General features: G+C 36.2%; 1 protein-coding gene across 3 annotated transcripts in view; it reads right to left on the reverse strand.

The window, feature by feature from the left end:
- DPP10 (dipeptidyl peptidase like 10) overlaps positions 1-14,132 on the reverse strand; it is a 555,621-nt gene that overhangs the window by 70,083 nt on the left and 471,406 nt on the right. For 2 of the 3 annotated variants that reach the window (XM_074873697.1, XM_074873696.1), the window contains exons 6-7: positions 12,377-12,429; positions 12,196-12,277 (exon numbers count right to left, since the gene is read on the reverse strand). In XM_074873697.1, the coding sequence (XP_074729798.1) occupies positions 12,196-12,277; positions 12,377-12,429 (135 nt within the window). Of the gene's footprint in view, positions 1-6,751; positions 6,844-12,195; positions 12,278-12,376; positions 12,430-14,132 lie in introns of those variants that run through there. The other variant, XM_074873698.1, reaches the window with a different exon arrangement.

The following is a 14,132-nucleotide window of genomic DNA, read 5'->3' on the forward strand; positions in this document are numbered from 1 at the left end:
AAGAATGTTGATAATAGACTGATGTTTTTAGTTGTTGCTAAGGAATCAAGGACTTTTCAACTTCCCATGTCCTGCTAGTGTGTAGACCCACAAGAAGCTGGGAGGGAGCACAGCCAAAACAATGAGCCTAAATAGGCCAATGGAATATTCCATATCATATAACATCATGCTCAGTATATAGATGAAGGTTGATCGGGAAGCTCTAGCTGTCTTCCAGGACTGTGGTTTGAGGATTTTCTGTTCTCTGGGATCACTAGACAGGAACGGACTGAGCATCGGTCGACGGGTGGTGAGGAATCACATTCTGCATTACTCATTTGTATTTTGTATTTTCACTATTATTATTATAATAATTACTTCTATTTTACTTCAATTATTAAATTGGTTTTACCTCAACCTACATGTCTCCTTACCTTTACCCCTTCAATTGTCCTCCCAATCCCCTGAGGCGGAGGAGGGTAAGTGTGCATCTGTGGGGTGTTTGGCTGCCAGCCCGGTTTAAACCACAACAATTGCAAAGCATCTTTATGTTCTATCCCTTTCCCCTACATTTTATCTGTAGTCTGTTTAGATTGTGAGCTCCCATGGACAGGGATTGCAGGCTAAAATGTCCGATACAGTTTGCAATACAGCTGCTTTGCAAGTCTCCAGAAGTGCAGAATGGCTTTGATCTCCTCTCTGCAGATTTTTTTCTTTTGCAGTTCAATCTACACCGGTATAAAATTTTCAGAGCTGTTTATCTCTGACTTGCTCCAGCTCTTACCCTATAGTTCCATGTACATCACAGACCACTAAATTATGCAGATACTGGGGCACAGCAGGTACTGTCAGCTACCTAACCAAAGCATGGCAGTAGACAAAAATCTACTCTTATACGATCTATGTTTCAAAATTATCAGACACATTGCAAATGAGGCAGAAAACAAATAATAGATAATAACAAAATGATTATAACTGTAAGCAATAATAACTACATTCACTCTTAAAGGTACCAATTTTCTAAAGATTGTGATTGACCTAGACAAGAATTTTCTCAGAGGAAGCTTTCAAACCTTTTGCTTATGTTGTAATTAAGGCAGAGAGGAAGTAGCTGTTGATCAGTATGAAACACGGAGACCTCAAAACACACATATCCCTATGTCAAATACCACCTTTTTTTTTTGTCAGTTACAATATGTTAATTTTATTTTTGCAGTCATCAAGCTGCCCGACATAGCATGAACAACAGAACACTGAAATACCACTTTTCTGCTGTCTAGGTTAATGCCACTGCATCATGGTAATGTGTTAGCACAATCGTTTCTGAACAACTGCAAACAATCTACAAGGCTATTATATTTAATTGCTATTTAGATAGTTTATAAATCTACTGTAAACAATAGGAGGATGCACTCATAATGCAGTTATAAGATTAGTTACTCATGTAATGAAATAAACCAGGCCACAAACTCACAGAGTATCAGCAACTCCACGACAACTCCGATGTTTATGTCCTTGATTTCCAGTAAAAGTGAGGAAGCATTGCCCTCTTTTGTTTAGACACACATTCATTCTCTTGCCTTTCCAATGATATTGGATCATGATGTTCACTAAATTCACACCCTGCCTAATCCCATGATAACTTACTCATGAGTGCAAACATTGTGCTATATGTTATATAAACAAAATCACATATAATATCTGAACTATGACCTACACAAAAAGCTACTTCATAAGTCTCTGTGATGCACAGATTACAGTAAGGCTGTCTTGCCACCAAGCTGATAGTCTGGATCTACTGCTTCCTCCCTGTGGAGCTGCCTGAAGAACTATGCTGGCTGCAGCACTGTGCAAAATGTCTTTGAGGGATTGGACTGCTCAGCCCTTTGGTCTTCTTCTGTGTAAGTGATGTGTATAACAGACTTATCTATAAACAGTGTATGCCTAGGAACTCATACTCCTTGTTCCTCGCATTTACTGATAGCTTCTGACTAATGAACCAGCATGGAAGAGCGTGGACAGAAATGTCACTTTTACATGCCTGGGTTGCTTCTACAGACATAATAAAATCATAATCTGCCCTTACCATAAAATTTTTTAAAATGATCTCTGGTATTTCGAAGGCTCATCTCACACTGATATCAAGCATTCAATTATGCCCAGACTGATCAATCCGTAACAGAAGCTAAAATGAAAAATTTTCAACCTAGTTACTCCAGAAGAAAAAAGGCAATGTTGGGAGACAGGAAAATATCTAAGATAACTGTCTGGACTGGGTGTCAGAGGAGGAATTTTCTCTGTTTTCTTTGACAAAATGTAAGAAAGTAGCATCCTAACACCGAGGACCAAAATAAAAAAAGACAGAATTGAAAACATTGTGCTATAAAGTCTTATTTACATTTTCTTCTACTCTTATGGTGGTAGACAATCCCCGAGAACTTCGTACATTATTCAAATGCGGAAGTGGACCAGACTGCCTCTGAGCATATTCCACATGAGAAACCCAAGCAGGGTTTAATATAAAGCTTTGTTCTTTCAGCTACTATTTCAGCTGACTGAGACTATCTTGTTGTATGGTACCCATGCCTTCATCTCCCCACTGCGCAGTGTTCAAGTTGCCAGCTGTCTTTGTAATGGGCCAACATTTTACTGGATGACATCTACTTGTACAGACTCAACAGCCATTCACCACTTCACACAGATAGAGCAGTCAATGCAAGAAAGCCAGTTTGTCTTAAAATATCTCATTAGGTATGAGACAAATAGGAATGAGAAAATTCTAAGTAACTCTTATAATAGCATTATTTTTGGGACAGTTCAGAGTCTGTGAAGCAACACTTGAAAATAACTGCTTTCTCTCCACTCAAAACTCTCTTCTATTTCTGTAAATGTCTGGCATGGTGAAGCAAAACATGCAGTGTTCTGCAATACTATCTATTAGTCACTACTGATCAAGCCCTGCTCATAGATATGAGCACATGAATACTACTAGTACAGTACTTCACCACACCCTAAAGTGATAAATACTTTGATCTGCACGTTTCTCTTTTCCGCATTAATACTGATTCCACCAGCTTAAAACAGACCTTTCTAAAACCAGTTTGTTTCCACAAGAGTTTTAAGTGTTGGCTGATTGTTGGATCCTTCAACCTTCTTTCCTCCCTGCCAATCAGTGCTTCGTTTTCTCTTACAAATCAACAGTACACCTGACTATTTAATCCTTATTCCCCAGGGCTGTCCTGGCCTCAAAGCTGTTAGTGAATATACACTCCGCACAATTACACATCTGCAAGGAGTCCTCCACATTCCACTGGTTGGCTCAGGCTGAGTCAACATGAAAGCATAAGTCACTTTAACACAGTGCAGCAGGAGTTTAATCTGCTCTGATCCTTCAGCGCAAATACAGAGGGGAACTCATAACCCCATTGCAGGGGAAAAAAAAAAAACATGCAAGGGCATTTACGGGTTGGTGATGATGGAATTTAATGTCTCCTTTTCAAGGAGGACTTGGCTAAAATAGAGAGGAAGAGCCTACAAGAGCATTGAACATGCCCAAAGCTGCATGGTCATAATCTCTGGGTTTTTTAATTCCTCATCGCAGCTGTCTTGCTGATTCAACAGGGAGTCATGACATATCATCCATTAGTATATAGAGCTTTTACTTTTTTTTTTTTTTTTTTTTTTTTAATGCTAACAAGGACCTACTCCATCTTTACCCATATGCAATAGGTAAAATCCTGGTTGACTGATGTAAAGAGCCCACTGATCTAAAGTGGGCCAGGATATCCTGTATTGACCACTGGAACAACTGAACTAACTTTCAAGGACACGTATCATAAGGGAAAAAGGAGGCTCAACCCTGCTGAAGAAGGGAGTCACTGTCACTTTTAGTGACAGAAACCTGTCTATATTTTTGATGGATGCTGTGTGCCAAATGAGAAAAAAAATGTTAACAGCAAACAGAACCTATCAATAGAAGCGCCAGAGGAACCTTGCCACACAGCAAGAGTTCAGGGGGTTTTGCTGCCAAGTTGTTTTTTTCCCTTTAGCTTGTTCCCAGCTGAACTCTGTAGGCACTGGTACCATTACAGAGACTCAGAAGTCTTTTGAAAGTCTTCTGCAAATATTTACAAAAGGTAAATAAAATCTGTGTTTACCATTGGCTAAAACAACCTCTGGCTTAGAACCTGAACCATAAAGGCACTAGAAATATTCTTCGGACTCTTCTGTTTTGACATTTTGGTGCCTTACCATAATGAATTTTCCCCTTCCTTTTCCCTAGGAGGTAAGGAGGCAATAAACAATAGAATATATCTGTTCTTCTTACCTCACAGATAAAACTGACATTTACATTACATTACCAAAAGATAATTAGAGGCAAATTTCCTACCCGATCCTGTGGTATATAATTTTTTTTTAATATCAAATATGAAGTGACTAAGTGATTATATGATCCATGGGTATGGGTAAGCCTGCAATGTTTTGGTGCAGGATTTGGGAGTTATATGAAAATACAGTCCATAACAAAATTTTTTTACCTAAACTTGTCCAACTCTGATTTACCAAAAAGTTCAATCAGATTTTGACCTCTTTTCTCACTGACTGTATTTAGTTTTTATGGGTGTCTATTTCTAAAGAATTTTTAGACTTCTGAATTATAATTTTCTTGTTTCTACATTACATAAAGATACACAATTTTCACACAAGAAGCACAGCAGTCCTATTTTATGAGCCACTGGATTTGCAGTTAATATTATCTGAATATTCACACTTCCGTCTGTTAGCTATGCTTTGTTACACATACACATGTTGAATAACATGACAGTCAAGATGAGAGGTGCATATTGCTATTTTCATCACTGCCTGCAGGCTGCTGCACAGAAAAGTCCTGACAATTGCTCCTATCAAACATGCGTGCCTATGTTTGTTTGCATGTGTCTTTGTGGGACGTTGTATAAATGTATTTATATACTCACACACACAAATATCTATGTGAAAAAATAATTTGCTTTCTAGAACAATGATATGTCAAATTTCCAACATATTTGCTTACAAAAGAGCTATTGATATCAGACTGGACAGAAAAGTGCACTACCTGTGTGCACAGCTTACATACTGATTCAAATACTAGCTGCATGCTAGAGCACTGATAACAGAATAAGAATCAGGGAAAGGGAAAAGGAAACATTTTTTATCTCCCCTCTCAATTTTTTCACTATAAAGCTGCTGGGCCTTTTATTGCTCCACATGAAAAACAGTAGTAGAGGAATAATGATCCTATAAAACATATGATTTTCTCATTATTTCTTCACATCTTTCAGATACAGCCAAGTAGCTATTCTCACAAAGGGCTAGTAATATCAAATCCTTAATAGCTAATATTTTTAAGTTACCTTTGATACCAGGACATGTTCACTGCATTTCACTACGCAAAATGATGAAGCAACTTCTATGCTCAACTTCACCTTGCTTCCATTTGGAAATGTTCCTGCTCTCTAGAGCTCACAAAACTTTTATTGAATACAAACTTGATATGTAAGAATATATTTTTCCCTGTTTTCCAAAACCGCCTGTGTTTTCTGGCTGCATCCTCCATTCCCCTTTTCTGAGATAGGGAAAACGGATCTTGTATTGTGTATCACTTTTCAAACTAGAGAACACACATTTAATGCTTATATTCTCTTCCACCTTCATCTATACTTAAGTGGAGTGGGCACCTAGAAATTAATAATTGAAAATGGAAATTATATCAGTAGAATATCTTCAGAGAAACTAACAATTTGCTTTTTTCTTTGAAGAATAGCTTGAATTGAATTATTTAGATGGAAAGGCAAAAAACATTTACATTTTACAATGCTAGTTTGGGGAATCTGAGAGGAAATCCAATGTGTAGCAGCAGTTTAGGAGAAATACAGTTTTATCTAAGACTTGTAACTAATTCTTATGTGAAGAAAAATATTATATTGCCCATGCTCACCTGATAAAAAGCAGGTTTTGTATCAAAAATAAATCAGCAGAAAGCTTTTGCAAGTATGCTAGTAAGTGGCTTTCGTATCATTTCATAACAGGATATGACCATTCAGCACATTTCATCTAACACAAAAAAAATACCTGAATGCCCAGTCTTCCAAAACAATACACAATCTAACATTAGTTGCTGGTCAAAAGCTGCTATTAAGACTGCTTAGTGTGCCTTTTTTCTGTAAATATTTTAACTTTTTGGTTCAAATTCTCAGCCTCTGACACAGTAATCTCTAAATGTAATAAAAACATTTGGAAGAGAAAATAAAAAAGCTTTCGTAGCCTCCTTAATTTCTCATTGCCTTCAGCAGGACATGACTTCAGCATTTGCTAGAATTATGGTCAAATCCCTCAAAGACTCAACTAGGTGAGCAATGCTCAACAATACAGGTTCCCTTTCTTCATAGAAACATCCTCAGCAAGACAAAGGATCTCCAAATATGCTTTGAAGTACAGAAGTTCTGTAAGGAACCCCTCATACATTTTAAATAAGAAACCATACCTGAGGTTAATGTCACATTAAAATGTTCTTGTTTGTTTCTGGATTTCAGAATAAATTCAAGCAGACGTTTTCCTCTCAGTTTTACTTCCATTTGCCTCATTAGCATCATGATTAAAAGGAAAGATGAAATAAAGCCTTGACATTTCCATACGTGATTTTAAGTTACTCATATAAAAATACAGCAAGCCAAAAGAGCAAAAGGCTTTGGAAATAAAAACAGCAGATTAAATATATTTATTTAGGACTTACTTCATTAGCATTAATTAAGCTTCTACTTGGCTCAGGAACCCTGAGAGATCTTTGCTTCTTCATTTGCAAATGGAAGGGTTTTGGCCAGGAGGGGGTGCCAAGTACTCACAGCATTAATTATGCAAAAAGAAAACACATGGCAAATATTTTACAGAAAGATAAGTTACCAATTTTTATAGTAGTTGTACTTTGAACCTTGATAGAGCAAATAGTAAATGAAGCTTTCATCAACTAATGGCTGTTAAAGCATCTGTTGAGTAAGGTATGTGTCTAACATAGTCCTGCTAATTTCTCTTTTACTAAAATTAGTCTAGTGCTTATCTGGATACTTGGCAAATAATATAATATCAAAGAACATTTCTGCTGCAGTATTTCTATTACCTAAAACAGTATTTGAAAGCCATAGAAGAAAAGCTAAAATTTTGTAGAGAAGGCAATTCTAAGGAAATGTCATGTTAATATAGCAATTCAACAGTCTGACAGATATTTGCATTTTTGTGGGGCACCACGTGTTGGGGGCAGGGGGCGGGGAGGCAAAATGAGCCTCCAAACAAGACAAGCAGTATAAAGGTGACTGATCACAAAGAGGGGTAGAGAGTTCTTGAATTGGTACATTTATTAATAACAACTAAAGCAGATTTTGCTCTGTTTTATTTCTGAGTTTGTTTGTGTGCTTGTTTTTAGGTAGTTTTAATATAAGGTTAGTACATTTTTTTTTATTCTTTTTGCAAAAGCTTCAGCTTCTAAATCCTATTATCTATGAGTACCCTGTTCCATTTTTTGGAACAAGAGGGCAATTTCTTGTTTTCTAATACTTAAAATATTCTCAAAAATTGATGAGAGCATCCTGAATCCACAATTCAACTACAGTTAACAAATTCTTCTTTGTGTATACAGGATAATAGGTAATTCTACACAATGATGACCTAAATTATATTAATGTATGGTAAAATCTCATCTTCAGCATTTGATAATGCGATGTTTTGTTGATGGCATCAAATTTTGACAAAGAAAGCCATTGAGGTTCTACAAAAAGATCTTTTTAGTATTCTGGATAGCTTTACTACTTTCTTGATTTCTGCTTTGTTAAACTATGCATCTATTTATGGACAGACATTCATACCTAAGTCAAACGATCATTATTTATGCAGATCCATCCAAATATATAACTCAAGCTCACTCCAAAAACACTTAATATATCAAAAGAAAAATAAGCACAATGCAAGAAATAACATAAAATACCTATTATAAATACAGAGGTAAAGTGACTTGCATGGATATTTTTCATAGAATAAAGTGAAAATAAAGTCTTTCAAACAAAATAAACAACCAGTTACCACTCAGGCAGAAGAAACTTTATGTAAAACTTTTAAGAAAAAGTTATGTCAAACTGAACAACTTCTACCCACACTTCACTGGGAAGTACTTGAAGTAATCCATCCACTAATTAATCAGAAGAACTATCCATATCGCAAGAAGCACTGCAGAGAAACACTACATCTTTCATAGAAAACTGTATACACTGGAGAACAGAAGTCTGATTTTTCTATTCAGGCTTCTACTGTGATACATCTCCATCGATAGATCCAGAGAGAAAGGGGTGTCTCCCCTGTGTCAGACACATGCCAGGTCCATCACAGAAACATGAAAACCTTTGCTACATACTATTGGAGAAGATAAGGCCAAAGAAGAGAGAACATTGGATAAAAATTGGGTATTTCAACACCAGAGGCCCTTTAAACCCCGCTAAAGCATTCTCCTCCTCAGTAAAGCCTTCCTACCAGGTATGAGATATCTCTTTCTCAGACACATGCAATGAGGTCTCTAATAGAGTAAATTGGAGGCAGAAAAATGTTGATGAAACCAATTAGCTATCTACTTGTGCTGGTTTGTTTTCCCTGGAAATACTTAATACTGCAGTAATGGATTCTATAGAGGCAAAATAAAGAGATAATCAACTGATCTTTTTCAAAATTTTAATCAAATATGAGCAAATATATGAGAAATATTTAGCAAACACATAAACAACTCCCTAACGTACTAAGACACACAGAATGGTATTTTAGATCTGGCACAGTTCTAACAAGTTAAAAGATAGCAATTTAAAGAGTGTGACCTTGAAAACAGTTCTAAAAAATAACAGCTATGTGACCTTAAAATACATTAATTCGTTAGATAAAAGTTTCTTTTCCCCAACGGCAAACATTTTCAATTTCACCACCAAAATGTCATAACTCAAAGAGCAGGTGTTTCTCTGTGCTTTTCTCTTAATCTTTACAAAATCCTCTACTCTAGGTAAATATCAAGAAACTGAAATAACTTGCAACCCCTGTGGTAGCTTCAAAACAATGGTATTACGGCCCAGTCATCTGGTACCTGATATAAACTTAACTCTGTTGTTCTTCACTAGCCACATGTGGCTTGCTGTCCCATTAGACAGCCCTAGAAATTATTCATAACAGTAGACAACTTAGACTGATACATGATTTTCAGAAGGATGTAAAGTATTACTGTATACTTGATTTCACTGCAGCCATATTCCCTCCTCTGTGCAATAAGCCGTTCCTGGCTTCATACAAATTCTACTGCCCAAACATTTTATTTCTATTTTTTTTCTCTTCATCTTCCTATATTATCTACTTGAAACTCTTGACAATTCTCCCTCATTTGAAGAACTCAGATTAAGATTCCTGTGTAAACTACATTGTTACTTAGGTTTTCTGCAGAACTAAGGACTGGAAACATCTTATTTTTACACTATAGCCTATTTATTGAAAATAGTTGATCCAAGTCCATGTGCTATCCCCCATCATTTGGATTTAATCCAGGACCTTCCAAATAGTTATAGCATAAAGTTAGGATCTTTGTCTCAGTCAGATGTACCTGTGCCTTGTGTTTCACATCTTCCGCTAATTTTGCTGCCCGGTCATCGCTATAGTATTGCTATTCTCTTCTGCCCTGCACCTGGAAGGGTGCTATTCCTCTTCATTTTAGAGATCTATATATACTTCTTTTATGTGATGGCCACAGGCTGTCACGGGTCTTTCTAGATGAAATTTTTGTATATAAAGTTAATTTGTCCCCCTCTTGTTCTTCAGTTGTAATGAATGGCTCTTGGAGATTACTCAGGTTAATACGCTATGATTATTTTGTTTAGAGAATGTATTCTTCTGTTTGTTTTACTTATTATGAATTATCACTATTTCCTTATTATATGGAAAGGACACATAAGTATTGTTTAGGAAGGGACTTTGGTAAACCAATCGTAGTGTGTTTGGCAACATGGATCTGTGAGACTCCATCTTTGAACCTAGATATGTGCTATTGATAGCTGCTGCTGACGGATTACCATGCTTTAGATTTCTCCCTTTATGACTTCCTCTTTAACCAGTTTCACTGCTGATTGCTTCCTGTGCTATCTTTATTCAAAACTCACTGATAAAGTGTTTGTTCTAATGACAAATTTTATAACTGAAACCATTATGGCAATGTGCAATCAGTCACACACCTTTTCTCTGACTAACCTATTCTGCTGGAATGATCACTACTGTCCTGTTTCTGCTAGAGGCAGCTGTTCCTTTGGACAGCAGCAACAACCATAATTCAGAACACTCTTTATTCATTCATGCTCCTTCTACATTTTTGGCTGGCTGCTGAAGTGGGAGGGTAAAGTGGCAAGGCACTTCTGTCACTTTAGAAACATCCTTTTACCACATAAACAGATTCAAGAGGACATACTTATTGGCAATTCTTATGGAAGTGACCTTCAGCGTACTGTCACTGCAGGTGTACATCTATATGACAACACTTGGTATCATTCAGAGTGCACAGAAGATTTTGTGTTTTAATCAAAGCTATTATTTCCTAATTCTGCAGACCATATGGCACCATAAAGCCCACAGCAGAGCAGATATTTTTAAAGCATTACATTAACTTTACTAGGGACATTAACAAAGATGAGTAATGTTATCCTCACTGAAGTATGAATTATGCCAACGTTTTCAAATCTGGATGATTAAGGTTGTACCTAAAACAACCTACTTTTTTGCAGTTCTGAGACTTAATAGGACTCCTGTATCTGAAAGTATTCATACGTATTTCCAGAATCACAATATAGGCAAAACTGACAAAGATAACGTTATTCTGATTTATTAGTTTTCTGAAGTTTGATTGGAAAGTCTGCCCCTGTTCTTAAGATACATCTCAGGAAAACAAAAAATTCATTTCTCAGTAATCACTGCACATAATTTTAGTTGTAGTTTAGATTACTAATCAGAGGCACAGCACAGACAAATCTTATGAACTGCAATTTAAAATATTTTTAAATTGTATTCAGTTTTGCAAATGCATCACCTTTCTGCTACAACCTATGTAGGTTGCCACATTCCATAATACTACCTGGTAAATAACCTACATATTTTTACCATCAATCCTGTCACCATGCTCTCATTATTAAAAAATTAATGTGGTTAATTATTAAAACATACCCAGCATGTTCCAATTACTTCCTCCTTCCTGCCTCCACTTGCTTAATGCAATACATTCTAACCAGAAACATTTTTTACATTCCCACCATCTTGATGAATGATATAAGCAATGGGGTATATTCTCTAGACATTCAGCTTACAGCCTCTCTGCGTGAACAAGTCAGACATGCAAAAAGGCTCCAGGATCACGCCTGCAGGCATTAATGAGATTATTAAAACATTGTAACAAGGATTATCTGAATTTCTTATTCAGAGAGTTGAAGCTTTTGTAAGCCTCTTGCCTTCAACTACCAACACAGATAGTTAAAATTGCTGCTGTTATAAAACCACAATTTTTTTCTTCTCATATTGAGATTGGTCATGATGATCAAGGATGATTTGTATTAATAAAAAAAGGTAAAACTTTTGGTAGAAAACAATATATGAAAAATAGGATTTCTGGTTTAATTATTATGAATTCAATGTAACAAAACTGACCTTGGCAGTAATTTTCATACTCAAATGAAAACACCACTTTTCACTGAATCCATCACATCCACTTTTGGATGTTAAGCTTTTGCCCACAGTTTTCATTGAGCTTGCACTTGAATACTTCTCTTCACCTTCAACTTTCCTTCTCTCATAGTGGTAGCCATGAAGATGGTTATTCTGAAAATTACTTGAGTGCATATTTAGAAGAAGATGTGATTCTTTCAATAATTGTACAATTAAAGATGTGATTCTTTCAACAGTTGTACAATTTGCTTATTGGGATTAGACTGGAAAAACATGTTTACATGTTTTTAATAAAAATAAATAAATAGATCCCCTAAATGCTATCACAGGAGCATACTAGCTTCAGGCAGAAATATATAACAAAACTTATCTTAAGGCTTTTATTTTTTTTTTTTACTTCAGTCTGTCTGACTGAATTAAACCATATTATTAAACCATAGCAATTTTAATGACTGTGCTTACCAGTTGCTGCCCTTGGACGCCCCAGGCTGCATACTGTAAAACTGAATCCTCTACTTCTGGAGGGTTTAGCTCCCAAACTTCCCTTGAAAAAATGTAAACATTTTTACTTGAACATTCTGGCATCACCTTACGTATAGAACCACTGACAATGACATCATATTGAAAAAACAATGTGACCTACCTTGTGTGTATGTTATAAATCACATACGAAGCTGTGTAAGAATAATGAAAAACCTGTGACAAAAGAAGAAAGCATAAGAATTACAAAAACAAATACTGAATCAAATACAGACTACCATTATGACAGTCACAGTCTTCCAATCCCTGTAAACACCAATATTTTTATTAGTGAAAGAAAGATTTTCCTGAATTAAGTATAACTAATAGACTTGAACCAGGCTTTGAATGCTGTATGAAGGACACACATACTCATCTAGTAATTTAACCAGATACTTAACCTGTACAACTACACAGAAAAGGTCCCCATTAGAAAAATCTGTGTTCCTGTTTAACCAAACCAAACAAAAAAACCCAAGAACATACATTAGAAAAATAAATCACTTCTTCCTGTATTTCTTCATCAAGTTATGATCAAAATGACTGTACAGGCATCACAGTTATTTTACTTGAAAAGCAGACAGATACAGGGTCATATGACAATTTTCTGACCACCTGCCACTTACAGTCTGAATGACCTTCTGGACTATGGCTCACAGAACAGAAAAAATGAGTGCTTACAGGGGCTCTGTTTGTTCTGGCTTTCCTTAAACGTGTTTCAGTCTGATTTTGACTGACTTTCTTCGAAATTCGGGGAAAGTTTGCTTTATCTGAAATTTTTTGTACATAACCTTTTGGGTAAAACAAAGCTATTTGTCAGTAAAACTTCCTAATTCATCAGGAAGTTACCAGTGACTTCTTGTCTCAGTAATTCCAGGATTCTCTGGATGGGAGAGAAAAGCAAATCTAATGTACAGTCTTATCCTGCTGTCTTTATTTGTTGAAAATTTTGTTGAAGTCGACTGAAATCAACAGAATTATCATTTAAGTGCAAAATATCAAGGCCTGATGTATGTGAACCCAGAAGATCCATGGTGAGGAACAGCATGGTACAGTGTATATTGTGATGTATCATCACACCGAAGGGCTAAAATCAAAGCAAACTATTACACGTTTTCTCTAAAGTCAAACATCAGTCTATATACATACAGTGAATACCAGACATTTTGCTGTTTCCCAGGCTCCCATGATTGGTTTTAACCTAGCTCATTTCTTTAGCACTATGTCTCACATCATGAAAATAGCATAATTCCATAATATTAATTAGTTGGTCTGGAATATAAAATATACTTGTGACTAGTTATTACTGTACTAAGAGAAACTCTTCTTTTTAATGTAAACTACTGTCAGAAAGAAACATAGGATCACATCCACTAGACTTACTGTGGCTTCACGTCTACAGAGTTACAGTATCTCTGCTTGGCACATGAAGGACTTATTTCTGGACAGTGTCAGGCTAGTTCCAGTAAGATGGAAACAGATACAGCTGCAAAGCTGAAGCCTTATTATAGATATATGTGTTGGGAACTTTTTAGTTTATATTATCTGCACCAGGAATCTTTCAGTATATCCTCCAAAGAGAAGAGACAAAGGCAGATCACACAGGAACAGAGCCATTGGAATTTGCCGCTATTGCACACGAGAGGGGTTTCAGAGGTTGTTATTTTGTCTGGAGGTCATTCAGTAACAGAACCATCTGAAACATCCTTCCACTGACTCCATTTCCATTATTAGTTCCCTGTCAACACACACCAAGAATTTAGCATGTCCTAAATCCTTGCTGGCTGATGCTGTAAGAAGCCCACAAAGGTCTGTAAGATCAGTAACTGTACTTTGTGCAACAGTTGAAATTCCCTTCTATAAAATTTCGCTTTTAGACA

The sequence above is a fragment of the Strix uralensis genome, chromosome 6 (genome assembly GCF_047716275.1).
Source record: "Strix uralensis isolate ZFMK-TIS-50842 chromosome 6, bStrUra1, whole genome shotgun sequence".
NCBI lineage: Eukaryota > Metazoa > Chordata > Aves > Strigiformes > Strigidae > Strix > Strix uralensis.